This window comes from Dendropsophus ebraccatus, chromosome 1 (genome assembly GCF_027789765.1).
Source record: "Dendropsophus ebraccatus isolate aDenEbr1 chromosome 1, aDenEbr1.pat, whole genome shotgun sequence".
Classification (NCBI taxonomy): domain Eukaryota; kingdom Metazoa; phylum Chordata; class Amphibia; order Anura; family Hylidae; genus Dendropsophus; species Dendropsophus ebraccatus.
In genome coordinates, this window is record NC_091454.1 from 143766904 (window position 1) to 143786666 (window position 19763).

The 19763-nt window shown below is 43.6% G+C and overlaps 1 protein-coding gene across 2 annotated transcripts in view; it reads left to right on the forward strand.

The window, feature by feature from the left end:
- Nucleotides 1–19763, forward strand: part of REC114 (REC114 meiotic recombination protein) — a 109081-nt gene that overhangs the window by 65519 nt on the left and 23799 nt on the right. For both annotated transcript variants that reach the window (XM_069981129.1, XM_069981119.1), the window contains exon 3: nucleotides 424–507. In XM_069981129.1, coding sequence (XP_069837230.1) covers nucleotides 424–507 — 84 coding nt within the window. The remainder of the gene's footprint in view (nucleotides 1–423; nucleotides 508–19763) is intronic.

The window sequence follows — 19763 nt, forward strand, 5'->3', positions numbered from 1 at the left end:
GACGGGACATATATAGTATAGACAAAATCAGACATTACAGAAACATTCATTTAACCATGAAGTCAAACATGAATGAGGACCCTTCTTGCAAGATCTTACAATCTATGAAGAAAGCTTTAGAGAGAAGGCTAAAGTGCTTTATTATCTCTGGCCATTTTTATAAATAGGTTAGTCAATGTATGGAAATACAAGAAGCTTAGTTTTAGCAAGATTGAATATTTGATATAGGGAGGACACAATGTGAGACAGCAGGCAGCTACTGGTGCTTTGTAGGAGTGGGAGTAATTTGTAGCATTGTTATTAAAAATATTCTCATACTGGGTATTAAATAAACAAAGTTTTGAACTTTAAAAATGTAAATAAACAAATTTTTGAACTTTAAAAAAGGACTAATTTTAACACTGTAATATTTACTGGTATCAGGTAGGATTCTCTCTAATCTCTGCAAAGTCTTGGTTGAAGATTGGAAAGAATTTAGATTGGCTGCTCTTCAGTTCAAAAATAAAGGTAAGCAGTTTGTTTAGAACTGATATATAGATATAAATGTTTAAAAAAAAAAAAATGTACAGTGGTGCCTTGGATTACGATCATAATTCGCTCCGGGACTGAGTTTGTAATCCAAATCCATTCTTAAACCAAAGCAAATTTTCCCATAAGAAATCTTGTAAATGTAGACAATTGGTTCCACACCCCCAAAATAATATTTTTTTACTCTGAATAACATGTAGAACAAATGTAACAAACATTTAGAAACAGCAGAATATGTCATATTATACATTACTGTACAGCATAGCAATCAGCATGTGGAGTATAATGTATAGTAAGTGCATAAGAATGGAAAAACAGCAGCAGTTTGTAGATACAGGATGGAGCTGCAGATCCCCATAATGCAGTAGTGTAGTACAACAGGCTAGAATTACCCCCATAGTCCTGTCCCCTCATGTAAGCCCCAGCCTGAAGTGGATCCGCTATGATTTGGAAGGTGAGGGAGACTTCCTGGGTCAGAGTACAGTGCTGTAGACCACCCTGTGCAGACCATACCCCTTCCACCCAGTACAGGGAGCTCTTAAACCAAAACAATGCTCTTAAACTAAGTTACAATTTTGAAAAACTGTGTGCTCTTCTTGCAAAATGCTCTTAATCCAAGTTACTCTTAAACCAAGGTATCACTGTATATGAAATTTCAGTTAAGGGTTTAGCTACTATAAAAAACATGTTGTTTGTCATGTCTAAGAAGTTCATAGGCTTTCTTCTAAGTTGTAAGACATCAACACAGCCTCATATAGCAGGGAGCTTCCCCCCCTTCCTCTGTATCAGTAAGTGTTTGTAAAAATAAGTGAAAAAATTTGTATATTACGTAACGTGTATGAATACCTAGCATAAATGTCCCTTCAGATCACCTTAAATAATTGACAGCCGGAAGATCATTCAGCCATCAGTTATCTCCCGCCTTGCCCATTTACAGAAACATTTAGAACAGCTGCAGGTTCTCTATGTAGAGGGGTAAGCTGCAGTGAGAGAGTGGAGGGTAAGACTGACTATAGTCTATTCCGATATTTTGAATAGTTACAATAGTTAATATTTTCTAACAAATTGTCACATCTATAGAGGAACAGTAAGTCCTAACTAAACCCAGCCCATTGTCCCTGCCTACTTGAACGTTCTGCCCTAGGCGACAGTCCCTATGCTGTTAAGTGCAGGACCAGTCAGGGAGGATTGTTATTAGTCCACGTCAGGAACAACTAGGTACAGCCACAAAACAAGAGAAACATCACGTGCAAGCCTATTCGGTAGATTATCGCTCTGTGTAATAAAGACAAAGATCAGCCAATGACAGTCGTTGGCTGACTGTGTCATTTGGTTCTGACCTAAAATCATCGTCCGCCAGACGCGCATGGCTACGTGGAACAGCAATTCGTGGCCAACGGCTGATGACTGTTTAAAGAAAATAATAACGTTCTTACATTACCTCTGCCCACTCCCTGGTGTTCTCTTCACTTCTCCCCACAGTCCCTGGTGCAATTTCAGAGAGGTCCCTGAAGTGACAAGCTGCTCAGCCAATCACTGACCTGGACCGCTGCAGTCAGTGATTGGCTGAATTGCCTTTCACTTCAGAGACTGGCTCTAGAGTCGCACCATCAGCTTCCTGGAGAAGCAAAGAAAACACTGGGGAACGTGGAGAGGTAATGTATGAACTTTATTATTTTCTTTACGCAGACATCAGCCATTAGCCCTTTCTGCAACTGAGCACTGTAATATGCCCAGTAAACAAGCGCCAATCTAGCAGATCGATGCTAGTTACTGTAGTGATCCGGCCGTCTAATACAGCCCACAGGACAGAACCATTAATCAAGCCAAGGTCAGACACAGATAGGAGCACAGTACAAGAAGCAAGAGACAAAAGCCAAGGTCAGGAGTACAAGCTGGGGTCAGGTATACTAAGGAGTCACAGTAGGAGAAAACTAAGAAATGCTAGGAATACAGTATGAACAATCACTGGTGTGTGCTGTCAGCAAATGCTTCCACAACTCTGCAGGTAGTGCTGGACTGCTGGTGACTTGTCCGGTACTTCTGCAAGGCTGATTGGTTGACCGGCTGGCTGAAACGCCGCTTTCCTGTGGCATTAGCAGAATGGGCTGACACTGCCCCCCTAGATTCTACCACTGGAACGCAGCCAGGTAAAATCCCGATACAAATATTTCTAACATTGTTTGTCTAGATCAGGAATTGGGAACCTTTGGTCCTCCAGCTGTTGCAGAACTACAATTCCTATCATGCCTGGACAGCCAAAGGGAGATATGGGAATTATATTTTTGCAACAGCTGGAGGGCCAAAGGTTCCCCATCTTTGGTCTAGATTAACAAATGCAGTTTTTTTTTTAAGCCAAACACATGAGCTTGCACAAAATAAATATTTTCTAGGTGCTATATTTGGACTGAAATCAGACATGCAGTTTTAAGTTAGTTTGTGTTTATTTTTTCTTTATCCTAACATAGGACAGATCAGTCTCTCCTTTATGTTCTGTAATTATACTCTGTAATTCCTCAGAAATAAGGAAAAATAGTAAATTTGTACTGATCTATATATACCAGTGTTCCTTCTATGCTATGTACTGTGGTGGTAGCTCCCTGCTTTACCACTTAACCCCTTCACGTCAGCAATCCGTATATGTATGTTCCTACTGCACCTACCGTAGGAATGTATATATACGTTCTTGACTGAAGGGGCTCTGGTTGTGTGCGGGACCGCTGCAGTTAAAGCAGTCCCACACACATCAGTGTGTCTGGGGCCGGAGGTAATGACAAGCAGCTGCGATCTCGCAGCTGCTTGCCATTAACCCCTTAAGGGAACTCAGTTTAATGTAGTCAGTGACAGAACAAGCTTCTGGCACTGAGCGATCCCGATCGCTTGTGCCGATGGGCAGGGATAATTCACGTACCTCCGTTCTGTCTGTTCGGCAATCTATGTATAGAGTCTGCTCTCAGGCAGGCTCTATACATAGATCGCTGATAACCCTAACCTATGCTATGCTATGGCGTAAACGCATAAAATAAAAAAACACCAGGATTGCTGATTTTTTAAAATTATATATCAGAAAAAAAAATTATAAAAAGGGATCAAAATTTTTCTGTTACACCAGTATGATATTACTAAAAACTTGAGATCATGGCTCAAAAAAATTACACCCCAACCAGCCCTGTAGGTGAAAAAATAAAAGCTCTATGGCTCTGAGAAGGCAGGGAGGAACATTGCATTAATTTGACCCGGACATCAAAGGGCTCTGTCTTGAAGGGGTTAAAGGGGTTGGCCAGCGAAAATCTTTTTCTTTCAAATTAACTTTTGTCAGAAAGTTATATAGATTTGTAATTAACTTCTATTAAAAAATCTCAAGTCGTCCCGTACTTATTAGCTACTGTATGTCCTGCAGGAAGTGTTTTATTTTCAATCTGGTGGGCTCTTGTCTTCTTTCAACCTTATTTACTATGTTACTATGTTAATCTGCTGACATCTCTGGCCGAGACAGGAACTCTCCAGAGAAGGAGGAGTTTTCTATGGGAATGCCTACAGAGCGTGGAAATGCGTAAAAGAGGTGAAAGGTTTGGATAGAACATTTTGCTAAAAAGTCAGAGGACAAATAACATATTGAACTAAAAGGGTAATTTACTATATTAAATGCCCATGTAATAAATTATATATAGGACACACAAAAAGACCACTATGCAAGAGAATCAATGAACATTTATACAACATAAAGAGAAAGTATGACGGTGATCCGTTATCATGACATTTTAATGAGAAGCCTAAAGGTCACATTAATCATTCAACATTTGGTGGTATAGAGAGGGTTAAATTAGACTGGAGTGGTGGAGATTATATACAGAAAATGTCAAGAATAGAAAGAAAATGTATGTTTAATTTAAACACTATGCAACCCAGGGAACCAGAAAAACTATTTGTTTTTATAGCACAGTAACACAATAATACTGCAGTACTGGCCATCTATTTAAGGAAATGAAAACAAGTGGTCAGCATCCCTGATAAAGGAGGATGACTTCCTCGGGAGTGTGTTAGAAGCTTTTCTGAATCCCGTATCAGCCTTTAGTGATGCCACTTATTACTCAGTATCAGGACTTGATCAGTATGCGCCATTGAGCTGGGGTGCGCCCCTCATTCAGGCAAATGCAAGGGTCAACACAGTGGAATTCCCAACTAGACATTTCACTCACTATCAGAAGAGCCTGACTCTCAGATCCAACCTCTTTTAGTAACCTACCGATAAGGCACACCCTCAGACTTGATACTTCTGGCCCATTCATCTGCCAACTAACTTTGTAGGTACTGCACTGATTCACATGTACAGTATAGTGGTCCCATACTTACTATTTGCCCTATTTCACAGTCACTCTCAGGCTTTTCTTTCATCCACTTGTTCCACAGTACTGCTGACTTGCAGCGTCGTCTCTTTGAAGTTTTGATAGGCTTACTACTCCCCCTAGAGGGTGACATGGTGCTTAGCTCTAACTCTGAAATACTATGTGTGTGATGTATGTATCATTGTACATAGTTTAGAGCTTGAAAAGGTTGCTGGAAAAGCCGTACTACCTATTTTTTTTTCGTTTAATTTTATTCCAGTTTTATTGCTTTCTAAAGGCAACCAATCAGCTGATTAGGTTTCCTGCAGCGCTTAATAGATGTGGTAAGGAGCCTCCCTACGATGCCCCAAGTTGCTTCTTTGGTACCTTTTTATGTCAGCAAAACAACTTTTACTACCACACGTGAGGCGTAGAGAGAGCTGGAAACTAGTCATCTGGGCTGTGACTAGTTACGGCTCTGTCCTGTCAGGATGCTCTGCGGGGTGATTGAAAGGCAAGGAGACCCGTTAGAGCCAGCTTGCCTGTCAGTCACCCCGCAGAGCGAGCTGACAGGACAGAAAGCCGTGACTAGTCACAGCCCAGAACACTAGATCCCAGCTCCCTCTCTGTCTCGCGCATGGTAGTAAAAGACGTTTTGCCGGCAAGAAGGTACTGAAGGAGCAACTCAAGGCATGGTAGGGAGGCTCCTTTTACACATCTATTAAGCGCTGCAGGGAACCTCATCAGCACAATCGTACTGATTAGTTCCATTTAAAGGGGTTGGCCGCTTTATAGTAAAATAGTTCAGTGTACAGTATTAGTCACAGCACTTACTGACAGCAGCTCCCTGTGTACCTCATAGAGGAACTATTTATTTTACTATAAAGTGGCCAACCCCTTTAAAATCTACAATCAGCAATGAAGTAGACATAACAAAACAATTTATTTTACAAAATGATGAAATAGACCAAAGATGCCAGTGTATTTGAACTCCACAGAGGACATAAAACCTTTTGCTACCCTAGTTCCATTTGTTAAGCAAAGCCCATTAAAATAAAGCCTGTAGCTTCCAGTGTCTTTTTTTTCATTAATGTTTTGTTCACACTACCCTCATGGCTTCTATTAGATTGGAAACTATGACGGCAATGCTGGGTCCATCCAGACACCATTGACTTAGGGTCCTCTTGTGGTGTTCATCATTTGGTGGGGAGAAAAACATAACCTGCCCACTTTTTCTTTCAGTCATACAGTGTGTGATTGAATTTCCAGTGGAGGCTCTAACAGTAGTGGGGACAGAGCCCTATTCTTTCTAGAATATTGTTACTGATGATAGTACTACCATGTGACATGAGGTCCTAAGAAACACAACTCAACCATATACAACCTCATATAATTTTTAGTCATGCCCTCTTTTTTTTTGCTTTAGCTGATGAGAGTGCAACTGTCTTTAGGACACTCGATCTAGTAACCTTTTAAGGTGCCATGACATATATTTACATCATGGCATCCCTAAAGGGGTACAGAGAGGGGTCACAACGTACTGTGTTGCTCCTAGCTGCTATTAGCAGCCAGGGACTGTGGATTATAACTAGCACAGACCACTTGTCTCTTCCGGCTATTTAACCTATTAGATTCTGTGGCATTTAAAAGGCATTAAATGGCTTCATATAAACAACATATTTGCTATTACCACATTCGTAATCGCCTGAACTATTAAATTATCACATTCCCGATCTTGTTGGTAAAGGGTATATATATAAAAACCTACCAAAGTGTAAAAGTTCAGATTTTTGGTCATATCTCATCCAGAAAAAAATTGAATAAAAAGTGATCAAAAAGTCAAATATACGCAAGTGAGGTACCGATAAAAAGTACAGATCATGGCACAAAGAACGAACCCAGAGATAGCCCCATAGACCAAAAAATAAAATTACTATAAGGATCAGAATAGAGTAACTTTAAAGTGTCACTGTCGTGAATTTTTTTTTTGCAGAAATCAATAGTCCAGGCGATTTTAAGAAACTTTGTAATTGGGTTTATTATCCGAAAAATGCATTTTTATCATGAAAAAGCAGTTTGAAGCTCTCCCCCCTGTCTTCATTGTTCTCCTATGGAGAGAGCTAAAGAAAAGACCAAAACAGGACAACAAAGAGTTAATCTACAAATCCCTCATGGGATATCTCCTGTGACAGTCACCAGTGACCTGTCTGAGCTCGGATTACAGCTGTCACCCAGCTCCCTGCCTGTAATCCTCTGTTATCTGCTTTCTGCTGCCGGCTAACTCCCTCCTTCCTCCTCCCCCCTCCCCTCTCCCTAGAGCAGACAGGGTACGACTCCTGCAACAAGTCACAATTTTCAGATTTTTCAGAGTGGATGAAAAAGAGGAAGGAGGGGGGGACCTGGGAAAAGGCTTTTTACATGCAGATAATGGCAGATTTGGCTAATAAACCCAATTACAAAGTTTCTTAAAATCGCCTGGACTATTGATTTCTGCAAAAAAAAAAATAATACGACAGTGACTCTTTAACCCCTTAACGACATCGGGCGTAAACTTACGCCCTCGCGCCCTGGTACTTGGCGCATCAGGGCGTAAATTTACGCCCGATGTTTCCCCGATCGCTGCGTGTTCACACACAGCGGTTGGGGAAGATGGCCTGCTATAAATCATAGCAGGCCATCTTAGCTTCTCGGCACGGGGGGTGGTTAACACCCCCCGTGCTTACGATCGCCGCTATAGGCTGATCAATTCAGATCAGCCTATAGCGGCGATCGGAACCTTTCCGGGTCATCGGCGACCCGATGACCCGGAAAAAAATGGCGGTCGGTGCTGTCCGAGGACGGCACCGACCGCCATTACTGTAAAAAGTAATGGTGATCGCCGTGCCACCGGCCCGATCGCCGTGAATGGCCGGCCGGCCGTTCACGGCGATCGGGCCGGTGGCACGGCGATCAGAGTCCCACAAAATAGTAAATACCTGCCCTGGACCCCTCAGCTAGGTAGCCGAGGGGTCCAGAGCAGGTATTTGTACATTACTCACCTGTCCCGGGCTCCTGATCGGCGTCTTCCGGGTTCGCGGCATCCTCGTCTTCGTTCGGGTCTTCGGCTTCTTCCGTGACGTCACGTTCGGCTTCTCTCGGCTATTTTCGGCTCCAGCGTCGGCTCTTTCCGTATTTTGCGCTCTGCTGCCCTCTAGCGGCTGATATGTGTAATACACTTATCAGCAGCTACAGGGATGTTCAGAATGTAGAAATTTTTTATTTTTTTTTTTCAAATTTTTTTTTTTCTATTTTCCGCACCCTATCGCCGCTGAGTGTTGATCAGCATCGCACGAAAGTGCGCTGCTAATCAGCAACTCCTCCTTTTTGGCGTAGGGTGGTTTTTTTCTATATCCTACTGCCACGGTCTGCTGATAAGTGCCACACATAAGTGCGGCATTTATCAGCAACTCCTTTGTTGGCGTAGGTTTTTTTTTTATACTTACTGTAAAAAAACACGTAAAAAACACTACATTACACCACACTACATTGAATAAAGTTTGACACTACACCACTACATACCCCATATACCAATCCCCGTATACAAATGGCCCCCAGGGTGATTTCGGCGTCAGAGGGATACGTTATTATTACCTCCGACACCGAAACAGCCAGTGAGGATGAATGGGGGGATCCTTCTTTCCTCCATTCATCCTCATCATCCTCATCATCCGTTGACGTGTCTGGGGGTAGCGTAGCGTACTATGCCCCCCAGACACGTCTTTTCAGCCAGTACCGTCCCAATAAGAGATGACGGTATGGAGTGAAATTCTACACACTCTGTGACAGTACCTCAGGGTACACTTACAAATTTCGGGTACGTGCACACTGCGGAATGGCGAAGGATAACCCTTCGTGCATTCCGCAGCTGGCACCCACCGGCGGACTGATGGAGGCGCGTGTCTCCACCCGTGTCATAGACTCCATTCTAAGAAACAATGGCAGGAGACAGCACCTCAAAAAAAGATGAGGAGTTTATTCACACCAGCATTGGTGTGAATAAACTCCTCATCTTTTTTTGAGGTGCTGTCTCCTGCCATTGTTTCTTGGATATTGCCTCTTACCTGGTCCGGTAAGCTGAGGCGTGCACCCACCGCATAGTTTATGCATCATTAAGACTTATCTCCTTTTTTTCTGTGCTGCTGTATATTTTCCTGCTGTATAGACTCCATTCTATGCACAGGCGGATTCCATCGTCCATCCAAAGAATGAACACGTTGGACAGAGAGCGGAATCCGCCCGTGCATAGAATCGAGTCTATGACACGGACGGAGACGTGCGCCTGCATCACTCCGCCAGCAGGTGCCAACTGTGGAATGCATGAAGGGTTATCTGTCGCGATTCCGCAGTGTGCACGTACCCTTAGAGTGTATGTAGGAAGGGACACCCGAATGCAGCCCCCAGATGCCCCCTCCCCCCCCATCCTCGGAACAAGTGGGAAGATCGTCCGGGAACTGATCTTCCCACTGCTGGATAAAGGTCACCACCTGTACGGGGATAACTTTTATACCAGCACCCCCTCTTCCGGTCCCTCGCTGCCCGAGCTACTGTAGCTTGCGGCACGATCCGAACATATCAGAAGCAGTAATAGCGCCCTAATATTTAGCAGCCATAGAGCGGACCCAGCGCTTCTGGATATGAAGGACCCCGTATCGCACCAGGACAACATTTTCCAGGTGACGTCCCCCACACTGGAAAACAGGAGACCCCAGAAGAAGTGCAGAGTGTGGGGTAACAGGGGGATCAGGAAGGACGCCATTTTCCAGTGTGACACCTGTCCTGATCCCCCCGGCCTCTGCATACTGGATCGCTCCAAGGCGTACCACACGTCATTGGGGTTCTACATTATCTAAATTCTGTCCCTTATTCCTATTTCAGGGGTCACGTTGATCCAGGGATTATTCTGATTGCCATTATGGAATCGGGAAGGAATTTTTCCCCTGTGATGAGGCTACTGTCGTCTGCCTCACGAGGGTTTTTTGCCTTCCTCTGGATCAACACAGGTTGTATTTGATGGACACCTGTCATTTTCAACCTTATAAACTAATAATTGGCCTAATACCCCCAAATAAATTAGAATTGTCCCTTTTCCCCAGCTAAGTAGGTATGGCCGCCATTCCCATTAGAGGATGCCATGATGCAATTACAAAGCCTCTGTGCGGCCAGGACAGTAGAAACCCCCCACAAGTGACCCCATTCTGGAAACTACACCCCAAAAGGAATCTAAGAAGGGGGGCAGCGGGGATATGGCCCCCTGGTGACGGCCACATTTGGGACGTGAAAATGAAAAAAATTGTATTTTTTATTTTCTCGGCACATGTTCTACGTAAGTGCCCGTCACCAGTGGGGTCCATATGCTCACTGCACCCCTTGTTAGATTCCTTATGGGGTGTAGTTTCCAGAATGGGGTCACTTGTCGGGGGTTTCTACTGTCCTGGCAGCACAGGAGCTTTGTAATTGCGACATGGCCTCCATCCTCCATTCCAGCCTCTAAATGGCGCTCTGTCCCTTTGGTGACTTGCCCTGTGCCCATATGGCACATTATGCCCACATGTGGGGTATTTTCGTACTCAGGGGACACTACCCTACACGTTTTGTGTTCATTTTCTTTTTAACCCCTTGTGGAAATGGAAAAAAATCAAGGCTAGACCAACATTTAGTGTAATTTTTGTAAAATTTTTACTCTAAATCATTAATCTTGTCATGTTTTTTCATTTTCACAAGGGGTTAAAAGATAAAAAAAACATTTAATGTGTAGAGCAATTTCCCCTGAGTACGGAAATACCCCACATGTGGACATAAAGGGCCATGCAGGTGCAGGGTAAGCCTCCGAAGGGAAGAAGCGCCATTTGGTTTTTGAAGGCTGGATTTGGATGGAATGGATTTCGAGGGGCCATGTTGCATTCAAAAGGCCCCTGTGTTGCCAAGACAGTTGAAACCCCCCACAAGTGACCCCATTATGGAAACTGCACCCCTCAAGGAATGTAACAAGGGGTGTAGTGAGCATATGGACCCCACTGGTGACGGACACAAATGTGGGACAATGTGGCGTGAAAATGAAATATTACATTTTTTACACTATAATGTTGGTTTAGCCTTGAATATATCATTTTCACAAGGGGTTAAAAGAGGAGAAAAAAAACAAAATGTGTAGCGCAATTTCCCCCGAGTCCGTAAATACCCCACATGTGTACATAAAGCGCCATGCGGGTGCAGGGTAAGCCTCCGAAGGGAAGGAGCACCATTTCGTTTTTGAAGGCTGGATTTGGATGGAATGGATTTTGAGGGGCCATGTTGCATTCAAAAGGCCTCTGTGTTGCCAAGACAGTTGAAACCCCCCACAAGTGACCCCATTATGGAAACTACACCCCTCAAGGAATGTAACAAGGGGTGTAGTGAGCATATGGACCCCACTGGTGACGGGCACAAATGTGGAACAATGTGGCGTGAAAATGAAATATTACATTTTTTACACTATAATGTTGGTTTAGCCTTGAATTTATCATTTTTACAAGGGGTTAAAAGAGAAAAAAACACACAATATGTGTAGAGCAATTTCCCCCGAGTCCGTAAATACCCCACATGTGGACATAAAGCGCCATGTGGGCGCAGGGCAAGCCTCCGAAGGGAAGGAGCGCCATTTGGATTTTGGAGGTTGGATTTGGCTAGAATGGATGATGAACGCCATGTCGCATTTACAGAGCCCTCGTGCTGCCAAAACACTGGAAACCCCCCACAAGTGACCCCATTCTGGAAACTGCACCCCTCAAGGAATCTAACAAGGGGTGCAGTGAGGATATGGACCCCTTGATGACGGGCACATTTGTGCCATGAAAGTGAAAAAATGAAATTTTTCCCTTTCACGTCACATTGTTCCACATTTGTGCCCGTCACCAGTGGGGTCCATATGCTCACTGCCCCCCTTGTTAGATTCCTTGAGGGGTGTAGTTTCCAGAATGGAATCACTTGTGGGGGGTTTCCAGTGTCTTGGCAGCACGAGGGCTCTGTAAATGCGACATGGCCCTTGAAATCCTTTTCAGTGAAATTCAGCTTCCAAAAGCCAATTGGCGCTCCTTCCCTTTGGAGGCTCGTCCTGCGCCCCTTTGGCACTCTATCGCCACATGTGGGGTATTTCTGTACTCGGGAGAAACTGCACTACACATTTTTTGTCTTTTTTTTGCCTCTTATCCCTTTAAGAAAATGAAAAATTGAAGGCTAGAACAACGTTTTAGTGTAAAAAATAAATTTTTCTTTTTTCACGCCATATTGTTCGGAAAATCTGTGAAGCACCTGTGGGGTCCAAATGCTCACCGCACCCCTTGTTACATTCCTTGAGGGGTGTAGTTTTCTAAATGGTGTCCCTTTAGGGGTGTTTTTTAGGTTTTGACACCCCAGAGCCTCTGCCAACCTGAAGTGGTACAGTCAAAAATGACCAAATATAACGGAGGCGTTGAAATTCACTAGGCGCTCCCTTATATCTGAGGCTTGTGGTTGCGTCAAATAGCGCAATAGGGCCACATATGGGGTATTTCTATAAACTGCAGAAACGGGGCAATAATTATTGGGGTGCATTTCTCTGGTAATAGGTTTATAATTATGAAAAATATTGGATTACAATAAAATCTCTGCACAGAAAATTAAAATTTTCAAATTCCTTACACACTTAGCTTTTATTTCTGTGACTCCCCTAAAGGGTTAAAACACTTTCTGGATGTGCTTTTGCAGAGTTTGGGGGGTGCAGTTTCTGAAATGGGGTGCTTTGTGGGGCTTTCTAACATACAGGCCCCTCAAATACACTTTAAATCTGAACAGGTCCCTAAAAATATCTGATTTTGAAATTTTTACTGAAAATTTGGAAATTTGCTGCTAATGTTTTAAGCTTCCTATCGTCTAAAAAAAATGAAAGATAGTTTAATAAATGCTGCCAACATAAAGTAGACATGTTGCTAATGCTATTTAATATATAATTTATGTGGTATAACCACTTTCTGTATACGCAAAGAAGTTTCAAAGTTGGAAAAATGCATTTTTTCACATTTTTTCACATTATTTGGTTTTTTTTCATAAAGATTTGTTATGAGTATCGACTCCAATTTACCAGAAATGTAAAGTACAATATGTCACGAGAAAACAATCTCAGAATCAGCCGGATAGGTAAAAGCATCCCGAAGTTATTAATGACTAAAGTGACACAGGTCATATTCATAAAATTTGTCTCTGTCATTAAGGCCATTTCAGGCTCTGTCCTTAAGGGGTTAAACACATTTTTAAAGTAAAATTTCAGTTCAAAGTTGTTGCAAAAAATAACCTCATATGGGCCTGTTTGTAAAGAAAAGCTAGCAGTGTGTCCTTTTAAATAAACAGAGGAATTTTGTAGCAGTGGGAATGCTACAAGTGGGAATGTTTTCTTATGTATGAATTTTCTTTTTAATCTTGAAAAGAAATAAAAAAAAAAGTGCAAAGAGGAATAAATAGAATTGCAAAAATAAAAATTTGCTTGGTCCTTAACCCCTTAGCGACCCATGACGTATCTGATACGTCATGGTGCTGCTCGGGGTGTTCAGAGCGGGGTCCCGCCAGGACCGCACTCTGAACGTCGCTGATCCCGGCTGACATGTGCAGCCGGGCAGTGCCTCTATTAGCCGGCGCGGGTCCCGTTGACAGCTGCACTTAGAGGCACTGCGCCGCACGTCCCTGGTGTCTAGTGGGACGGATCTCCACCCCGCGATGCGATCGCGGGGGGGAGATCCGTTCTTCTGCCCGTGCCGGGCCTCAGCGTCGGAATGACGCTGATCCCGGCTCGGCAATAAATTGCTATGGCCTGCAGCAGGCCATAGTAATCTATGACCGATCTAATCGATCTTTGCTGTGTATATACACAGCATTGATCTCTATGAGAGATCAGTGCTGTCTATATACAAGTCCCCCAGGGGGGCTTCTAGTTACAGTAAAAAAAAAAAGTAAAAAAGTGTTTTTATTAATAAAAAATCCCCTACCCTAATAAAAGTCCAAATCACCCCCCTTTTCCCATTTTATAAATATAAATAAATAAACATATTTGCTATCGCCGCGCGCGTAATCGCCCGAACTATTAATTAATCACATTCCTGATCTCGCACGGTAAACGGCGTCAGCGCAAAAAAATTCCAAAGTGCAAAATTGCGCATTTTTGGTCGCATCAAATCCAGAAAAAATGTAATAAAAAACGATCAAAAAGTCGTATATGCGCAATCAAGGTACCGATAGAAAGAACACATCATGGCGCAAAAACTGACACCTCACACAGCCCCATAGACCAAAGGATAAAAGCGCTATAAGCCTGGGAATGGTTTGAATTTTTTACAGGCCATCCGATACAATATTAGTTATACATGTTATATATCATAGTAATCGTAACGACTTGAGGAACATGCATAACGAGTCAGTTTTACCATAGGACGGACGGCGTAAATGCAAGACTCCCCGAAATCAAAACAAATTCGTTTTTTTTTCAATTTGACAGCGCAAATGATTTTTTTCCGGTTTCGCAGCATATGTTATGGAAAAATAATGCCTGTCATTGCAAAGTACAATTGGTTTCGCAAAAAATAAGCGCTCATATACGTCTCTAGGTGAAAAAATGCAAGCGCTATGGACTTTTAAACTTAAAATGGAATAAGCAAAAGCGCAAAAACGAAAATAGGCTTTGACCTTAAGGGGTTAAAGGGTTTAAGATGCTATATAATGCTGTGATGTTGGTTCCATCCTTACGCAACTGTAAAATAAATAAACTGTTCCAATAGTGCTTGGCAAGTAGTTTACGTTTCTGTCCCCATTTCATAAAAGGGTTTGGTCAACAGCTTTAGTTTACAATTTCTGTGATTACACTTGTGCAGGCTAAATGGCCACATTCTTTTTTTTTATTATTATTTGTATAGCGCACACAGATTCCACAGTGCTTCACCTATCTGTATGTTTTTGGGTGTGGGAGGAAACCAGAGTACCCAGAGGAAACCCACGCAAACACGGAGAGAACATACAAACTTTTTGCAGATGTTGTCCCTGGTCGTATTTGAACCCAGGACTCCAGCACTGCAAGGCTACAGTGCTAACCACTGAGCCACCATGCTGCCCTTGAAATTATGATGACATTATGATGCTTGCCATTTTATTGGACCATATGACCATAATTCTCATATTCAGAGTACTTGCAAACCATGTTGATTAAATTCAAAATGATTGTCTGTATGTACATGAATAAATACATATCTACCAATGGTGCTAAAATACAAATTCGGGTCAGAAGTAGGACTGGGCGACTATAGCCTAAATCCACATCACAATTATTGAACAATTATTATACCACATCCCTTTTATACGCCACACACCCATTTGCCTGTGCTAAACTGTAGACGTTTTTGGGGAGATTTATCAAAAATAAAGGCCACTTTTTTGTAGTGGAAAAGTTGCAAAATTTTGTGACTTTTCCCCAGCATAGGCCGATCATGCCTACTTTCATCGTGTGACTATTTAAAATAGTTGTACATGGGTCGCAAGCTGACTCTACACTAGAGGTAGTATATTACCCCACCTAATGTGGAGCCAGTTCGCTCTGCGGGTTGGGAGCAGAGCGCCCCCTCCACGAAGTGTAAGAGGCAAAGTAGTAATGCAATACCATCACTACTTACCATCTTGTGCTGTATAGTAAGAAGTGGTGCATAGCGCACTGCTCTGTACAGTACAGGGTCAGGGAATCCCTCATAAAGTCGGGATTCCCTGCTCTTCAGGATCTCCTGCCCAAAAGCAAAAAGCTTCTGCTTTTGAGCAGACTTTTTTAAAACCCCCGATGCAATGTTACAGTCTGGCTCACAGGGGCTTAACCCCCTGGGGGACAGATTGCTCTGCTACTGCACCCACACCAGCATACCCCAAAAAGTAAGGGGTTAAATACCTTAACCTCTTACTTGCTGATCAGTGCACTGAGCAGACTCGAGCATCAGCATCAATAGCCAAGTGAGTGCAGCTTCCTGTCTGTCCTCCACGGCCAGAGAGAACCTAGAGCGGGTGGCATGCAGGCTGTTCCAGCCAGCAGAATGTCACCCTGTTGTTCGTGTACTCTGTCCTGGGAGGGTTCCCCTTTGGCTATGACACGGGGTGTCCAGGGCCGAGAAGAGGGACATGAACCTGTCTGCGCTGCGGCAGAAGCTGCTGGTGTCCAGCACAGTGGGGGCGGCAGCGATGTCTACATTGGCACGTAGGGTAATCAGTGGCATAGTGGGGCACAGAACGGGCATCCTGCTCTTCACTGCTGGGGCTGTGGTGCTGGCCACTGCTGGCGAGACACTGCCCGGTGGCCGTGTGGTCATGGGACTGGGGATCAGTAAGTGAGGCTTTGCCAGTCCAGAGTCCTTTCTAACTAACCAGAGCAACTTGTAGCCTACTACTGACTGGGGTGTTACAGGCAAAGAGTTGTTGGACTGGGCCACTGGAGGACCAAAAGATCCTTTGGTGGTCCTCTACATCTGTGTACTTGCTTCTGCTGCATCACGATGCTGGCACCATTGCCCATTCAGAGATACTGCCAGACCCTGTGTGATCAGTGACATCGCAGAAATGGCCGCCAGACCACTAGGGGGAGACAGCAGGATGGTGTTCTATTTGCGATGTTCACCCCTTGCAGGACGTCGCCATTGTCACTCATTCACGTAGCCTGGCGCATAGACTGACATTATCAAGCCAGGCTGCAGGATCTGCAGCATGTAGAAGATAGAGAAAGGCGAGTTGTGTTTTTTGGTATACAGGAGGCACAAGGTGGGCTCAATAGTATACTGGTGACACAGATGGGGCGAAATACTATAAAAGGAAAGAGGCGGCTAATACTACAGAGGGAGCATTGAGCGGCCTAATACTATAAAGGAGGCACAAAGTGGGGCAAATAATATATAGAGGGGGTCCAATACTATACATGGGGGCACTGAGGGGCCACAAAAAGGGCAAAAATTATACAGGTCGTACAGCGGGTCCCAATACTACATGGGATTTAGACGGAGCACAGGAGGTTCTAACAATTATGACAGGGCACAGAAGGACCTTCATAAGGATTAATTAAGGTCTTATTTCTGTACAGGGCACTATGAAAGGGAGGTTTTGTATATAGGTAAGGATGGTGCTGGAAAAGTGTGGAACCTAAAATATTTGTCAAGTAGATTCTGAGACAAGTTGTGACTGAAAGAAGTCAGTCTGGGCTAGATGAAGAAGGAAAGGAAGTTAATGACTCCAAAAAGAGAAGACGCCGCCTGTGAGTTACTGAATGTAATTGTTCTGTAATCACTCATAATGTATGGAGAGCTCCTGTGTGGAACTGGTAACACTATATGGTCACCATGTGAGGTAATATTGGATTGTGTATAGTGGTTTTTATTTGGTAAAAGTATGATTGTAATATGCAGTATATTTTGCAGTCACTATGTGGTAGTAACATGTTCATGATCTGGCAGTGATATTTTCATCCGAAAAGCAGAAAAAACACATGTAGGTGCAGCCATCAATAGTCCAAAATATGCAAATTTTCTTTTACAGCAATCCACATAATAAAAACACAAAAAACTAGACAGAAAAACATTAAAAACACTTCAACACCATGAAGGGTGAACCGTTAACACAGAAGAAAGCATGATATGCTATACTTTATAGCGGGTAGCTATCCCTATGATTTGGTACTTCAGGGTTCACAATAATGCTTAATAAATTCCAAAGAATATAAATGTTCACATTATTCCCTATTTTTTATTTTTTGGGTAAAGTGCATATGCTGTAAAACCTATAATCTAAATCAGTGCTTCCCAACCTTTTCCACCTTGGGGCACCCCTACTAAATAATGTTCTACAAAATAAGAAAACCGTCATACAGTGACTCACAGGTGATGTCTTCTTCGATCTAAGGCGTCACTTTCCCTTTTCCTCTCCATCTGGCCCAGACCACCATGATGATTTCTTCCAGCTACGTTTCATCTCTTCAGAACCTGCGAGACAAACATCTTAGGCTCCGCACATTTCTAGCAACTTTATTTCCTTTCTCCCTCCTATAGGCTCCCATAGTAACTGCGCTGTTTGGTGTTATGTGCAGTAAAGCAAGTAGGAATGTAGGTTGCCCCCTGTATGTAGAATCCCCTGCTGTTCCCAAATACTAATAATGCCCTTTGCTGTGTACCCCCATACAATAATAATGCCCCCAGATGATTCCCCATACAATAATAATGCCCCCAGATGTGCCCCAATACAATAATAATGCCCCCAAATGTGCCCCCATGCAATAATAATGCCCCCATACAATAATAATGCCCCCAAATGTGCCCCATGCAATAAAAAAGCCCTCAGATGTGCCCCCATACAATAATAATGCCCCCAGATGTGCCCCCATACAATAATAATGCCCCCAGATGTGCTCCTAAAAAAAAACAAAAAAAAAACATCCTACTCACCTAATCCGCACTGTGTGGCTGCAGGGAGCAGCTCTCCTAACTCTTCGGGCTCCTTCTTGCGAGCCGCGGGGACGGGACCTCCGACAGGCATGATGACGTCACATCATCACGCCTGCCGGAGAGGTCACGTCCTGGGGTCCCATAGGCTGCAGGTATGAAGTGCCGGTGGGCCTATGGGAGTGAATGTAGGAGCAGGACGCTGACAGGTCCTGCTCCTACATTATGCTCACTTCAATGTTCCGCCCGCTCACAGTGCGGGCGGAACATCAAAGTCATCTGTGCATCCTTAGAAGCTGCGCAGCCGCAGCTTCTAGGGATGCTTAAAGAGACAGTGCACATTTCCCACCGGGATCCCGCGGCACCCCTGGCCGGTTCTCCTGGCACCCCAGTGTGCCGCGGCACCCCGGTTGGGAAACGCTGATCTAAAAATATGAACAAGTCACTACTACCACAATAAAGTGCTAGTGCTAAATGAAACCAAGTAGTGCAAAATACAGAATTCCAATAGCAAGAATGAAGAAATCAAGGGAAACAAAGGAAACAGCAATATGCAAAGTCACATAATAGTGACTTGTTCATATATTTAGATTATAGGTTTTATATCATATGCACTTTACCCAAAAAATGGAATGGAATTTATTTAAGATTATTGTGGGCCCTGAAGTACCAAATCATAGGGATAGCTACCCGGTATGGAGTATAGCACATCATGCTTTCTTCTGTGAATGGTTCACCCTCCATGGGTGTTTTTAAGTATTTTTAATGTTTTTTTTTTGTTCGTTTTTTGTTTTTGTATTATGTGGATTGATGTAAAAGAAAATTTGTATATTTTGGACTATTCATGGATGCACCTACATGTGTTTTTTTCTGCTTTTGGGATTATTGTGTTTACAATTAAAACAGAGGTTGCATCCTATGTCTTATTTAGGAGTATACAGTATGTACAATACATATATATATAAAACATAGGACTGGACGATTAATCTAATTAATTTGGTTAATCCGCCTAGATTTTGAAAATCCATTTCAATTTCTTTAAAAAGTGGAATTTCGATTTTCAAACAAAAAGTCCGCACTGACCTGCAGGGGAAGCAGTGGCACTCTGGGCAAGCTGATCCTCCTGCAGGTTAGAGCATTCCCCACCCACACCCATGACATCGCTTCTGCCGCCCACCCCAATATGAAATCGCTACCTGCACGCACGGAGGAGATCGCTGCTGCCCGCCCCCATAAACCCACCCACCAATGACTCACTGCATCCACCCACCCATTAGATGCCAGCCCGCACCCATGAGAACAGCACCAGGAGCAGCAGCCGGGCAATGAGCAGCCCGGAGTGATTAAGTTGACGGACCAGGTCTTGGCTGAGGTATCAGCACATGGTGAGTGCCCACTCTGTGCCCAGTACATGCAC